The sequence below is a fragment of the Jatropha curcas genome, chromosome 6 (assembly GCF_041381405.1).
Source record: "Jatropha curcas cultivar XTBG-Jc1 chromosome 6, XTBG_Jcur_1.0, whole genome shotgun sequence".
NCBI lineage: Eukaryota > Viridiplantae > Streptophyta > Magnoliopsida > Malpighiales > Euphorbiaceae > Jatropha > Jatropha curcas.
Genome location: NC_143156.1, coordinates 2,525,915 through 2,540,451, shown reverse-complemented (window position 1 = coordinate 2,540,451; position 14,537 = coordinate 2,525,915). Strand labels below are relative to the sequence as shown.

The 14,537-nt window shown below is 31.2% G+C and overlaps 1 protein-coding gene and 1 pseudogene across 2 annotated transcripts; one reads left to right on the top strand and one right to left on the bottom strand.

The window, feature by feature from the left end:
* Positions 1–6,632: 6,632 nt before the first annotated feature.
* LOC149495249 (basic leucine zipper 6-like) lies at positions 6,633–10,327 on the bottom strand (annotated as a pseudogene). Its single transcript, XR_016321266.1, has 5 exons — positions 10,323–10,327; positions 9,389–9,464; positions 9,151–9,279; positions 8,192–8,194; positions 6,633–7,339 (listed from the first exon to the last, which is right to left on the bottom strand). The product of XR_016321266.1 is annotated as a basic leucine zipper 6-like (transcript).
* LOC105633389 (COBRA-like protein 6) lies at positions 10,159–12,945 on the top strand. The gene is given in 7 exon segments (XM_089723115.1): positions 10,159–10,472; positions 10,568–10,644; positions 11,360–11,825; positions 11,926–11,985; positions 11,988–12,078; positions 12,200–12,477; positions 12,574–12,945. Coding segments are annotated over 7 exon segments (1,215 nt in total). The 5' UTR covers positions 10,159–10,414; the 3' UTR covers positions 12,759–12,945.
* Positions 12,946–14,537: the final 1,592 nt, after the last annotated feature.

Below are 14,537 nucleotides of genomic sequence, written 5' to 3'. Positions count from 1 at the left end.
AATTAAAATTCAAATGTTGATATTGTTAATCCATGTACTTTCTACTTTTATTATGAAAAATTATCAAAGATTATAGCTTAATCCATTTATAATCTGTATATAATGTGTACTAAAATATTTTTCATAAATAACTTTTAACATTTAGGATTTTTAGATACTTATATAATTCATTGAAGAATAATCTCCATAAAAAAGATGTGTCCTTTTCTTTTATATATATATAATTAAAAAGCAATCTAGAAATTTGATAGTCAACATGTAACAAATAAGATAAGTTAGTATTTGGCATTAAGTGATGAATCTATTAGACTTCCAAGTCTCGATCAATCATTCTCCCAAACTGTATAATCCTACTCAGACTTATGATTAAGATTGATTTGCATATGGAGGTATGGACATTTCATTAATTCTTAATTAATTATTAACTTGTGCTAATAAGACAATATGATTTTTCAGAATATGGATATAAAAATACTACTTTATATTATTATTCCACTCATGAATTTGAAACTTTGATACAAACTTACACACCAAGCCATAGTGTAATGATAAGTGTATATATAACCTGGAATTAGATCTCAGTTCCCCCGATACTAAAAAAAAAAAAAAAAAAATATTTAATACAGACTTATATATATTGTCCGTATATAGAAACATCTTACTCTAAAAGGTTCATATATAAGGATGATTCTTCAAACGTGATAATTTTTATACCGTAGATCTTAGATTAAGTGCGAAGGAGTCTCCATCACTTCGTTCCTATCAACAGCAGTAATACTACTTTATTTAAAAACATAACAATAAAAACAAACAAACACAGACGTTAAGGCCCTCATACCCTGTAATGGGAAGTTGATGCCTGGTTTCATACTTTCTCTACCTCCGCCCAAGCAGATGTACCAAGAATGACAATTTCTCGCCACGCTTGAATCTGTATCTTTCGAGCGCCCTCATTTCTTATTATATAGAATCTCACAACATCACCCTCTTGAAGACCAAAATGTTTCACAAATGGATGCCAAGAAGCTGGAGTGAGAGTTGGTTTAGGATGTCCATCCTTGCGTATGGCTAATTGAAATTTCCATTCTTGTCCATCTCGATCAAATGAAGGGATTTTTTTTTTCAAGTCACCATTTTCATCCCGAACAGCATGTTTCTTCAGGAAATCAATTGGAACGACGAATTGGTGCTCCAAATCAGTTTTTGTCAACGACTTTTCACAAAGAATGTCCATTGAATCAGACTTTATCTCGGGATCGAGTGTAGTTATTTTCTTCAAGAAATGTAGTGTACATGGATGCAGCTTAGTGAGGCGGAAGCTCTTCTTATATAGAGAGAAAGACTAGACACAAATTCTTTAACTAAGAAGCTGGGCCATGCAAATCATATCGCAGCCACTTGCATCCCTGCAGGAGAGTCCAGCACGAGCCAAAAAGCCATCTTCGACAAGAAATCAGCACATGGTTAGCCTCGCGGTAAATATGACAAACCGACCCCAATGCTATCCTCGCTGACCAATGACGAATCTCACACTAGTGTGATTGGATTTATAGGATAGGAACTTCTACATATTATTTCAACCTCAAAAGAAGAAGAAAAAGAAAAAAAATTATACTGATGAAGATAAAATTTAACGTGGGATTTTTTTTTTTTTTTCAAATGAAAAGATTCACTAAAGAACCATAAAAAGACAAACATGAAGTGTACCCTCAAACATAGCATACATGTGCTAAGTGTCTTGTGAAGAAGTTTATATGGAACCCACCAAATCTTGACGTTTTAGTGGGATTTGTAACGTCACTTTCGCATGAAGAAGTTTATTCTATTTTTGAAGTTTGTTGCAATTGTATTCTAATCTGAACTTTCCGATAACCATATTTCAAAATGAAAAGTTAAGAGCCAAAATGAAAAGTTAATAGCGTTTACACTCTAAAAATAAATTAAAAGTTAATTTGTAATAAAAAATATATATTTATGGACCTAATGGAAAATTCATTTTATGTTTGTGAACAATAAAAAATATTATCGTTAACATCATTACCTTTTGTCGTTGCTCGTTGGTTCAAATTATAAAGCAAAACTAATTAAATAGATTTTTCAGTTTAAATAATATTAATATATGTATATTCTGAAGATAATGGAGTACATGGACTAATGTTAGTTATAACATTAATTGTAAACATGCATAAATTATTCTAAATTCATCAAATCCTAGATTATCAAATTGTTAAGATTTTTGTTTTTTCAAAATTTATTTTCAACTATCCTTCTCTCATAAATAAATATATAAATTAATAAACAATATCACATGTGTCTATCACCATACATAAATATAAATGAATAAAAATGAAAGAAATCAATATACCAATTTTGAAGCTACTGTCCAAACTCGAAATGTTTTTTACAAATTAACTGCTTTCTATGAAAGCAAAATTTACTTAAGTGATAAATGAGATCTATTTTAAATTAAATTTTGAGTTTGGGTTTAAGTTCTAGTTAAATTAACTTAAGCTTAGTTATGGGTCCTATGAAAATATTTTTTTTTATTGCAAAACCTTTAATTTAATTGTGGGGTGTAAATACTCTCAATCTTTCATTTTAGGGTGTAGTTGTCAAAAAGTTCAAATTAGAATGTAAGTGCAACAAACTCTAAAGCTCAGGGTATAAGAGTATATTAAGACGAAGTTTTCTGATCCTGAAACTTGTATACAACCATTTTTTTTCAGCCACCTAATTTCAGTTTTTACATAACAGTTATATGAAATTAAGAGAGGACAATTTGGGCGACTCTATAAAATTAGTTGTTTTAGTAACGTTTAACTATTTTAATAGCTTTGCATAAAACACTAAAAGTTAAATGTTATATGAGTTAACTTTTTATAAAACGTTACATAAACATCTAAATGTTAGTTCAAATACTATATTGTCGAATACTATAAAAAGTTATCGCATGAGCAAAATTCTATGTGTGGTCTATATGAGTATTTATAATTCTTCTTAATATTATTAATGAGTTACATTTTGAGGGGAAAAAAAAAATCTTCTTATAACACTATTGTGACTAAATTACCCTTATTAATCAAACAGATTATAAGGTTGAAGCTGTCATTATCTTTCTTTTCTTTCTCTTTTACGAGTGCATGATACTTGCACATTTGGGTGAAATTGGAAACGTCCAACAGCTGAAGTTGAGGTTGAATTTTAACATTAACCCGACAGCAATCAATCAAAGTCAAAATAATGGTATAAAAAATTATGTTCTCTGAATTTAACAAATCTCACTCTGAAAATTACACTGCCTTTTTATTATTTATTTTATTTTTCTGGTTCACGAACAAGTATTAACCCAATTGAATATAATTTATCCGTAATATTTGTTATTATTTTATTTATTTATATCACAGAATATGCTTATTAGATTCAATTTATTATATAAGAAATTTAATCATATATATATATATATATATATATATATATATAGAGGTAGCCGAATTAGGATATCAGTACTGCCACCGACTGGGAAGCATAAAGCTACAAAAAAAAAAAAACTGGACACAAATTCTTTAACTAAGAAGCTGGCCCATGCAAATCAAATCATATCCCACCCAAAAAAGAAGGTACCAATGAACGCGTATTTGTTTTATTATGAGACAAGTTGAATAGCGGTACGATATAACCGCAATTTAGTCTGTACGGAAACTTTTTACAGAAGGAAAAAAAAAAAAATGAAACTGTTATAGCGATCAGTTATTTAAAAAAACTGATATGCACGTTTCTAAGGCAGGGCGGTGGGAGGGGGGAGCCCGGGCCCTCCAAACTCAATGAAAGAATAGTTATAATATAACAGCTCAATGTGTTTAGTTTCATAAATAAAGATCAAAGTTTTTAGGGAGGCCAATCACATTGCTGATTGCTTAGCTAAAGAAGCTGTGGATGGCTTGGTTGATTTTCGGGTATTGGATGCTCCTTCTTCACTTCCTGGTCAGCTTCTTGATGCTGACATGGTTGGAGCGGCATGGGACGAGTACATGAATCAAATCAACTATCTACTATGGATTTTTAATTGAACGTGGGTTTAAAAATGTAGGTACAATCTATCCATCAAAATCTATTATATAATTTAAAAAATTTAACATAATAAAATTCAAGTGAAAATTTAAGTGCATATTAGACTCAATATTTTATTAAAACTAAAATAAATTAGACCCAAGGTAATCAATAAGGTACTGATTAAGGTGGTTAGCAACATCAATTCCCGTAAAGATGAGAATATTAATTCTCAGGAAACACGATGCTGTACTTGTACAATTTTCATCCCTAATTGTAACTCTATTATATTGACATGCTTCTATATTATTTCTGCAACTTAATGTTGTCTTTTATACGTTGCCCCTCTAACTGCCATTTGGCGGATGGATCAATATAGCATGAAAAAGTTAGTGGAGAGAAATATGCATACTGAATATAAATTAGATATAGATTACGATGCAGCAGGGTTTTATGGAGTGATATGTCAAAATTTGCATACATTTGCATCTATTTATATAGAGAGATTGTGTTTAATAGGTATAAAAACAAAATTCAAGAATTCAATGGATCAAATAAAAATTAGACGACTCAATAGGTTTTTTGGTAACATATTCTGCATGGATTACCACCTGGGCTGAAATAAATAACTAGAGAAGGATGAAATTTCACTTTTTGGTATAGAAAATTTCAATTGTTATCCTATTTGAAAAATGATCAGTTGGTAATAAAAAGAGATTAACATTTTTTTCAAGATTCTCTTTATCTAAGATTTCAACTTTCCGTGTGTTTGTTTATATACTCGCATTATATTATTTGAAAAATGAACAGCCACTTTTTCTTTAAAAAAAGAAGTCAGTCACAAGGAGTGTCTGGGACCCCAGCGTATCAAGTGCGTGATGTTGTGCGTAGCAAATTGATACCGCAAAATCTTTTAAGACTAGTTTTTTTAGGAATAAATAAATGATATTATATTCTGTAATTTGTTCTCTTCAAATTGTGTCCTAATTTTCGATTTACACTTCATTATTGTCTCTATATTTTGATACTATAGTTGTAATACTTCATGAATTATATATTATATAAAATAATATTTTATTGTTTTTTTTAAATCTTGTTATTATATCATAGTTAATTAATCGAAAATTAAGTATCGCCAATGTTAGGAAGACTTTATTTGAATACCAATCCATTATTGAGAAGATTTTTTCTCAATACAACTCCAATTCAAGCACGAAGGCACGTGTAAACTTTTTTTTTTGATAAACATGAACGTAGAAAAAAAAAACATTGAGAGGGACTCTGTGTTTAAAATCTATACAGTGGGTCTAATACACTTCTAATTAGTTTGACTTAATTTTGTATTTGCTTTAACATCATCGAATCCAATTGATTGTTGCTCTTCAACAACTCCTTAATGAGACCCACATAATATCTGACATTTTCTGCAATTCTATATATAATTAATTAGTGTCACGTGCTAATGTGAGCAGCTTAAATTCTAGAACTATATATATATATACACATATTCTTGTTAGAGGCAAGTGAGAAGGCCAAATTAAATATGCTAAACTGAGTTTATGCCCCATGATCAAAAGCATGTCTGCACTCTTGAATTCACCTTTTTTAACTGCTAAACATCGTCAAAATAGTAGTTTATGAAATGTGAGAGTGGATTTTATTCTTTGATTATGTTTACGATGTTGTACTTATTCAAACTATAAATCTAATATAGTATGCAAGAAATACTAACTAATTATAACCCGTTAATTAATGATTAAAATTATATACACAAATTAACAAACAAAGTTGTTCTGAGTGAAAATAACTCAAGTCATACGAGTGTTTGATTCTTTTAAAAAGAGAAAATTCCCGCTGTAGTAAACGTTTTTTTTTTATGAGTCTAACGTGGCGCGAGCAGAATTAGTTTTAGCCTTCCGTAGAAATAACGTTTTTTTCTTATCAATTTTGGACATTATTTCCCACGAAACCTTCCGTCGTTGCCTCACAATCAATCCATATTCTTGAGTTCTGTTTTCTTTCAAGACATGATATTTAAAATCTAATCCTAAACATTAATTCTTAAAATCAATTATACAATTATAAATCTCTCATAATTATTTTACTAATTTTTTCTTTTTTAATTTTTTTTCTTTCATTGCAACATCATATATGACATAACTTAAGGCTCATCTTTTTAAGGCCATCAGTTTCAAGTTTCAACATATTACCAGATTAATCTATTAGACCTAACCGTGATCTGATTTACCATAGAATTATCATATCTTAGAATCCACCCATGAACTAAATTAATGAAAATATAAATTTTAAAATTTTTTTTTCTACTGCATGATCAAAAATACCCTCATATTCAATAAAATAATCATTTTTCCATTAATTGGTCCATAAGTGAATCCATAAACTGGTCTAAACAACTCAATCCGGAAGTCCCCAATTTTAACTTATAAAGGAGAACATGTGATAGGCCATGAAAAATACACCTAAATTACAGCAGGAGGGAAGAACAGTTATAAATTACCAGCCAGAAGCAGCATCAGCATTTCATTTCCTAGCAGCCAAAAAGGACTCAGCCCTTCTCATAACAGTGAAAATAAGCAAGAAGACGTGAATTTCATTTAACAGATTTTACAAGAAAGCATTTCTTTGGAATAACACCATTACAAATGGCGCAGATCCAACATGCTCTAAACATCCTTCGCTACATCTCGACTCCACGAATTAGATACTCTAAATGGATTACAAGTGGTGCACATAACTTTCCTGAATTATAATCATCTGAACATACAGAAGAGACCAAATATGGAACCTCTTTTAAGTTACCACCTCCGGTAGGTCATCTCGCCTGAAAACATAATTTTCCCGCAATGACAACCAGGTGCACGTGAAGATATTAATTTTATTAAACGAAAAGGGGAGCAAGAAACAAAGTAAAAATAAATTGTGCAAATCAGGTAGAGAGATGGGATGGAGACTGGAGGAACTCGGCTTTACCCCGCTCGAGGAGAAAATAATGATGGTTAATGTGGTAGCCCGACTAAGCAAAATGGTGGCACAACAAATCTCTGGTTAATTTATTTATCTAAGTGCGGAGTGGACCTGTCACAGGATCACGACCAGAATTGCAATCCTTTTGTTTCAAGGAGAGGTTTGCAAACTGGGATTCAAGGTCCCTGCTGTTAGTTCAGCGATGGCTGGAAGATGGTTGCTGCTGCTGTTGTTGTGGCTGCTGCTGTTGTTGTTGCTGCTGATACAAGGCTCGTAGTCTCCCAATCTCCCTCTCCAAGACTTCATGCTTCACTGAAAGCACCCTCAAAAGGTTGAGCATCCGTTGTATAATTCAAAAATCAAAAAGATAAACACATCCAGACACAATGTGGAAACATGTTCTTTGTGCAGGCCTAAACTTTTGGGTCGGGCACAAGCCTGACCTGACCCAGCACTACAAACATACGTAACATACTAATTTTTCATTCTTCCAGTAGACCAGGTAGGGTCAGGCCCTAACATATTCAAATCACAAGCCCAGCTGACTTAATAGTTGCAGGCCTTGGTTGGGTCAGGCCAGGAGACAAAAGTCCTTGCCTCAGCCCAGACCAGAGATACACTTTCTCAGTTTTCCGAACAGATCCAACAACAAGGTAGCTAAATGATTTTCTCCTGACTGTGTTAGCCATTTTCATTTTGAAGTCTTCCTACATCATCTCTGTACCTAAAATTTTTAGGAAAAAAGCAATTCATCCGAAGAGAAAGCTTTCAGAAAGCAGAAAATAAGTCTAGCACTCAACAAGGTACCAGCACAAGTGGACACAAGATTAGTTTTCTGGATAATTCACTGATTTATCCAGTACTTCAGTATTTTACTAGATTAGTTCCAGGCTGCAACAAAGAAAAATCATAATATTAGTTTCTTTCAGTAATGACAGCCAACATAAGGATAACAAGTGTTGCAATATGTCTCTCTGTCCGCTTCCCATCCCATCACACCATTTCTTCTCCTCAGTCTCCTAATAGACTGCAGAACTTAATGTGAACTTATGCATGTACATGCATAAACTCATGTACAGCATACATGTGAAAATTTAAAAAGCATTCAGAGACAAAAAGAAAAAGACTTTTGCTTTTCAATCTGAAGAGGCAATGAAACTTCCTCTTAATAAGCCAAACAAGGAAAATTAAACCGCAGTCTACCAGACCTGGTTCACTCTTCCATAAAAAGTCTTTCAAGCTAAATATTGCATGGCTCACTCAGCTGCATAGAAGCTGGGAACTGTTTTTTCAGAAGAAATTTCCTTTGACAATTAGTATATGAAATTTAAGCCAAGACCCATCTTCAACAACCATTCTATCCCTTACTACTTAAGATAAAGCCAAAAACTGGCAATATAATCTGGCTAATACTAAGGCAGAATCATTAGCAAAAAGAAGAAAAAGGCAAAAGCCTTCCACAATTTGCAACATTCTCTAAAAAGAAATTCTACAAAGAACATCAAAAAAATGGAAGTTTCAATATTTCTCTCGCACAGGCAAATCTTCTATTAAACGCCAGTGATCAGTGGTAAAATTTTAAGCGAGATCGCACTGCCTTGAAGGTCTACCAAATCAGTTACCTAGTAATTCCAAAACTGCTTCTATGCATAAAGTTCTTATATGCTCGAAAATATATTCCTCAGCATTCTCTCCTCAAAGGAATACTCCCCATAAAAGCACATTAAGCTCTCCAAATTTTATTTTGATCTATTGAAGTCTTGAACGTTCATTTTTGTATCACAGTTATGTTGCATGTCTTGTCTGGTTGGTGGGTGGATAATGATTTTTTTTTTTTTTTTTTTTTTTTTTTTTTGATATCGGGGTGGATAATGATACTGATAAAGACATAACAAAATATCAAGGGTCTTTTGGGCTATCAGCATCAGGCAATGAAGGTCTTTTGGCAAAATTTATAAATGACATTACCAAACCGTGACGCCATAATTCTAACCAAAGATCTTGTCATAATGACATTACTATTTGAGGGAAACACAATTGAGAAACCAAGTAAACCATGAAGGTAAAAATAAACCAATATTTTTAACACCTCAACCTGAAGAAATTGAGAGCCAAAACTCAGTATTTGATAATCTGCTCCTGAGCTATGCTTTCTAAACGTTGCTTAAGGGCTTTATTCTCCATGCTCAGAATAAGATTCTGCTGGTTGAGAAATTCAACCTCAGCTGAAACTTCAGATTCTTCTGCCTGCAAAGTAGAAGATATAAAATTACTCTTTAAACAATGCCTATTATATACTCTTTCAATTAACTCTAAAATTAGATAGTTAAACTTCTGCAGGTTACTGATACTTTACCTGTAAGGCTTGTACATTCCTTTCCAGCTCAGCTATGTACTGAAGTTTCCGGACACGAGAACGTTGAGCAAATTGCCTACATTAGATAATATTCAAGTTTTACTATCCTATATATATTATGTAACTTATCAACTCATTCCAGAGGAAGCAAAACTTTTCAACTTTACATATTTGTGTACTATGCTTTCTTACACAATAAATTTTCTAAAGTAAAAAACCAAACATGCATAAAGTTATAAACCACAAAATCAAATATAGCCCTGATTCTCGAAAGAGATTGAACAGAACATAAACAAGGCCATAGCACAAGCCAAAAAACCTGAGTTCGACATATATACCGACATTAGAGGAAGAACAATGGAAATTTGAATTTATTTTGATAAGATAATTATTTGCTAGATTTTAAATATGGAACCAAAATGAAAATTTTATCATGATAGTCATGAAAATTTTAAATTTTAAGTGATTTTATTAATACATATTGAACTTTTTTAAATACCTTGAAGTTAACCCAATAACAGTAAGTGGGTAAAGCAAATAATTACACAATTTACTGATATTAATTTTCAAATTTTATTTCTTTATTTAATAAATTTTGTAGATTAGAGATAAGAAGAGACTTAAATTTTGAACCTTTAACTCAAGAAGATAAAAAAAATGGAAATATACATTTAAAATTTTGGAAAAAATAAAAACAAATTAGACACTCAAATTCCAAGGAGATTAACGCGTTTGCTTTAAATGCTATTGTTATCAATCACATCTTAAAAATCAAAATGTCCTAAGGACCTTGATTTGGTAAAATTCCATATTTTTGGCTGCCTTTGTTTTATTCTTTCTTTCTTTAATTTATCGAAGAAGAAATAAGAGAAACGCGACACACATTTCTTATCGTCTCAATTTATGCCTCTTTTTGGAGTCTGGTTTCACTCACCACATAATAAGTGAAGTGTTTTCTTGAATACATTTTCTTTCTTTGTTGCTTGGAGTTCAGAATTTTTGAAACATACCCTTCATCATAGATTAATGGGTATGTTTTGGATTTTGATCTTCTTCTCCCTAATCATCTCCATCTCACCTTCTTGTAAGTGCCTTTTCCTTTTCTCTACTTTGTTATCTATAAAAATTATTGGAGTTTTTATCTTTTTGTTGAATCATATTTGATTAATTGAATTGCAGACGGTTTTGATCCATTGGATCCACATGGTAACATTACAATCAAATGAGATCTTTTGCAATCATCGGATGCATATGATGTAAGTAGTTTGATTCTATCCTTTGATTTTTTTTTTTTTTTTCTAAGATTGTAAAATTATGAATTTGAATTATTGGATTGTTAAAATTCAATCTTGAGTCTGTGATTGAAAAGATCAAACTGTTGCATTAAGCCGCCACCTATTTAGGTTTAACATTCTACATGGGAGAGAAGTGGGAACCAGAGTTAAAGGAGTGGTCTTTTTTTCTAAAAGCCTGCTGGTTTTTCTTTATTTTTGTACCAATATTACCCTTGCATTCTTTTTGAGAGTGGATTTTATGTAACAGTAAAGTGGAAGTTCTTCCACTTACAAGGTCATAAGTCTTAGATTCTAGCAACCGAAATTTTTCTGAAAAAAATAGTGAAAATGCCGCCATATTAATCCATCCTCCCTTAACCCGCAAATGCGGGATAATCCTTAGTTCTTCGTTCTTCAATTTTATAATAGAAACCTTAAAATTGAAATTCAGAATCTTGAAATAAATCAATATAATTGTTTTTTTTTTATCAGAATATAAGATTCTGTTGACTCACCTGTGCATGATGCTACTTTTCTGTAGATAGAATGTCTATTTGTCTCCATCTAGTTTGTCTTCAAACATAAGGGCCCAGTAGTGTCTCTCTGTCTAGGGGCAAATTAGTACGTTGGAATGAACAAATTAAGTGTGCTTAATTAAATCTTTAAATTCTTAATCCATGAATAATGTTTCCAACAGCTGAAAATATCAATATTCAATTACCAACTATACCGCCACGTGGAGTCACCTGGTTGGAAATTGGGTTGGGATTGGAAAGGTAACGAAGTGATATGGGGAATGTGGGGAGCTGAGGCAACTGAGCAAGGAAACTGTACTACGTTTAAAGGAACAACACTCCCACATTGTTGCGAAAAAAGTCCGGTGATTGTTGATCTTTTGCCTAGAGTTTCTTACAATATGCAATCTCAAAATTGCTGCAAATCGGGTTTTTTAACTTCTATGAAACAAGATCCTTCAAAGTATGGTGCCACTTTCCAGATGAATGTAGGTCGTTCTTCTGCTTATTATTATTCTACTCAGTCAGATTTCCAAATGCCGGAAAATTTCACTCTTGGACTTCCTGGTTATACCTGTGGACCTGCACATGAAGTGAAGCCTAGTAGATATTCTTCAGACAGCGGCCGGAGATGGACCCACGTTCTTAGTATGCATCTTTTCTGGTTTAACTGTTCACTATCACTATTACTGTTCTACTTGGAAATGGTTAATTTATGACAAGGTTTATGTTTTGATTTTCATGTCAGGGACATGGAATGTGACTTGCATCTATTCTCAGTTTATATCAGCAGCAACCCCAAAATGCTGTGTTCCTTGTCGGCTTTTTACAATGATACTATTGTTCCTTGCCCTAAATGTAGCTGCAGATGCCAAGAGCAACCTGGAGCAAAATGTGTAAAGTAAAAGCTCTTAATTTTTTCATCAATTCTCTAACACATCTACTTTCTTTGTTCATTTTCAGTTTTCTTTGAAAGAGTATTTCTAGTAACCTAAAATTTATAAAATCTGAGAAAACTGTAGGTATGGAGAGACACCATATTTGCTGCGAGAAAAGCAAGATTCAAATGATGCAACCCCAGAAGTAGTAAGGTGTACACAGCACATGTGCCCTATAAGGGTACACTGGCATGTGAAAGAGAGTTATAAAGAGTATTGGAGAGTTAAGATGACAATAAATAATCTAAATATAATGAAAAATTATTCTCAGTGGAATTTGGTTGTCTTACATCCCAACTTTAAAAGCTTGTATCAAGTATTCAGCTTCAACTATGAACCGCTCGATCAGTATGGAAACATCAGTAAGCAGTTTGAATCAAATTATATTTCGAAAACTGAAGATTAGTACAGTTTTGAATGGAGTTATAAATGTTGTTCAAATGCTGTGTTTTTGACAGATGATACAGGAATGTTTTGGGGGATTGAGTACTATAATGCCATGTTACTACAAGAAGGTGATAGTGGAAATGTGCAAACAGAAATTTTATTGCACAAAGATGAAGATTTCACTTTTAGAGAAGGATGGGCTTTACCCAGAAGAGTTTTGTTTAATGGTGATGAATGTGATGCCACAACCAGATGATTATCCAAGGCTACCCAATTATGCTCACACTAAGTTCATAATTAGTTCTAATGTAATCATTTTTCCATTACTGTTGCTTAGTATTATTATCTTCTAAAATTCTTGGAAAGGCTCATTATTATCGGTATTTGTTTATTGAGAGAGAGTTTTGGTTTTGTAGAGTATAATAGACTTATTAGTGTTAATATTTGGGGATTCTTGAAAATTGTTTGTGGCTTTGTAAAATCAGAATTGAAATTCTTAAAATACTAAGTAGATTAGTTTAATGATTTATCGGATCTTAAAAACATTTTGATAATGCTTTTAGACTTTTGGTTTAATAGATATCCTTTTAGAATTGAATTACAAATGTATTTTATCTCAAATAAATGGAAAAAAAAACATAATTTTATTTTCTTTCGCCTTTTCAAAACGGTTTAAATCAATTCAAACAGATTTAAAACTTTTTTTTTTCATTTTTTATTACTAATTATTTTAAAAAGGAAAAAGAATAATTAACTGAAAATAATAATGGCTATTATGGTTTAGTTTCACAATTTATTAAATGGACTAAATTTATTAAATTCTTCAACTTTACATTAGTTTCACAATTTAAATTATTAAATTAACCAACTTATATATATATATATATATATATATATATATATATATATATATATATATATATATATATATATATATATATATATATATATAATCCTGAAACCAAAAAAAAATTATAACAAGCTAACTTAGCACACTCCTATTTCAGCATTCCTTTTTTCTCTTTTTTAACAAATTTTGTTTTGCTTTTGGGATGAATTACTGCTTTTGCATCTATTTTCTACAGTTCAGGTAACATAACAGGTTTCATATTTTAATTTCTATGGTTCAATCTTTTGTTTTTCAAAGTGCAGTTGTGCTGGTCGTATAAAAGGCTGAAACATAGATTAAGACAAACAAACTCTTCTTATTACTATATTTCTTGTAAACAATAGAGCTCCAATTTCATTTTATTCTTTCAACAAACTCTTATTGGAACTGCATTTTTCACAAATTTGGTAATTATTCATTTCTGGGAAAGCCTTGTGATTTATGACTATTATTACAAGTATCATATATTAATTAACGGTGGTAGAGGATATATGATGATGGTGATGTATAATAGATGATTCTTTAGACCTATAAAATTAAAAAATATACATTATATGTATTCTGAAACTGTCATTTTTCCCATTGAAATAATCAATTAACTAACAAAACTCTAAAGATTCTATTCTTAAAACTCATGATTTTAGTTACTTTTACGGAATAACTGATTAGCTTAATTAATTTATTTATATCATGTATAAAATCATGATTTGGAAAGCAAATCTACTGCTATTATTTATAATGCAACTATATTGAGTCTTGAATTGTCTACATCAATGGCCAACCGCTATTTAACGTAGAAACACAAAGGCAAAAATCATTTCTCATCTTGCCTTTATTTTTATATGTATATATATACACTATATGTGAGTATATGCAAAAAGAGAAAAAAATACTTTAACAGGGTAATCAGCAAAATACGCGGATCTTCGTCTCGTTTAATTAAAATCCAAATGTTGATATTGTTAATCCATGTACTTTCTACTTTTATTATGAAAAATTATCAAAAGATTATAGCTTAATCCATTTATAATTTGTACATAATGTGTACTAAAATATTTTTCATAAATAACTTTTAAAGAATTTTTAGATAATTATAAAATTCATTGAAGAATAAACTCCATAAACATGATGTGTCCTTTTCTTTTA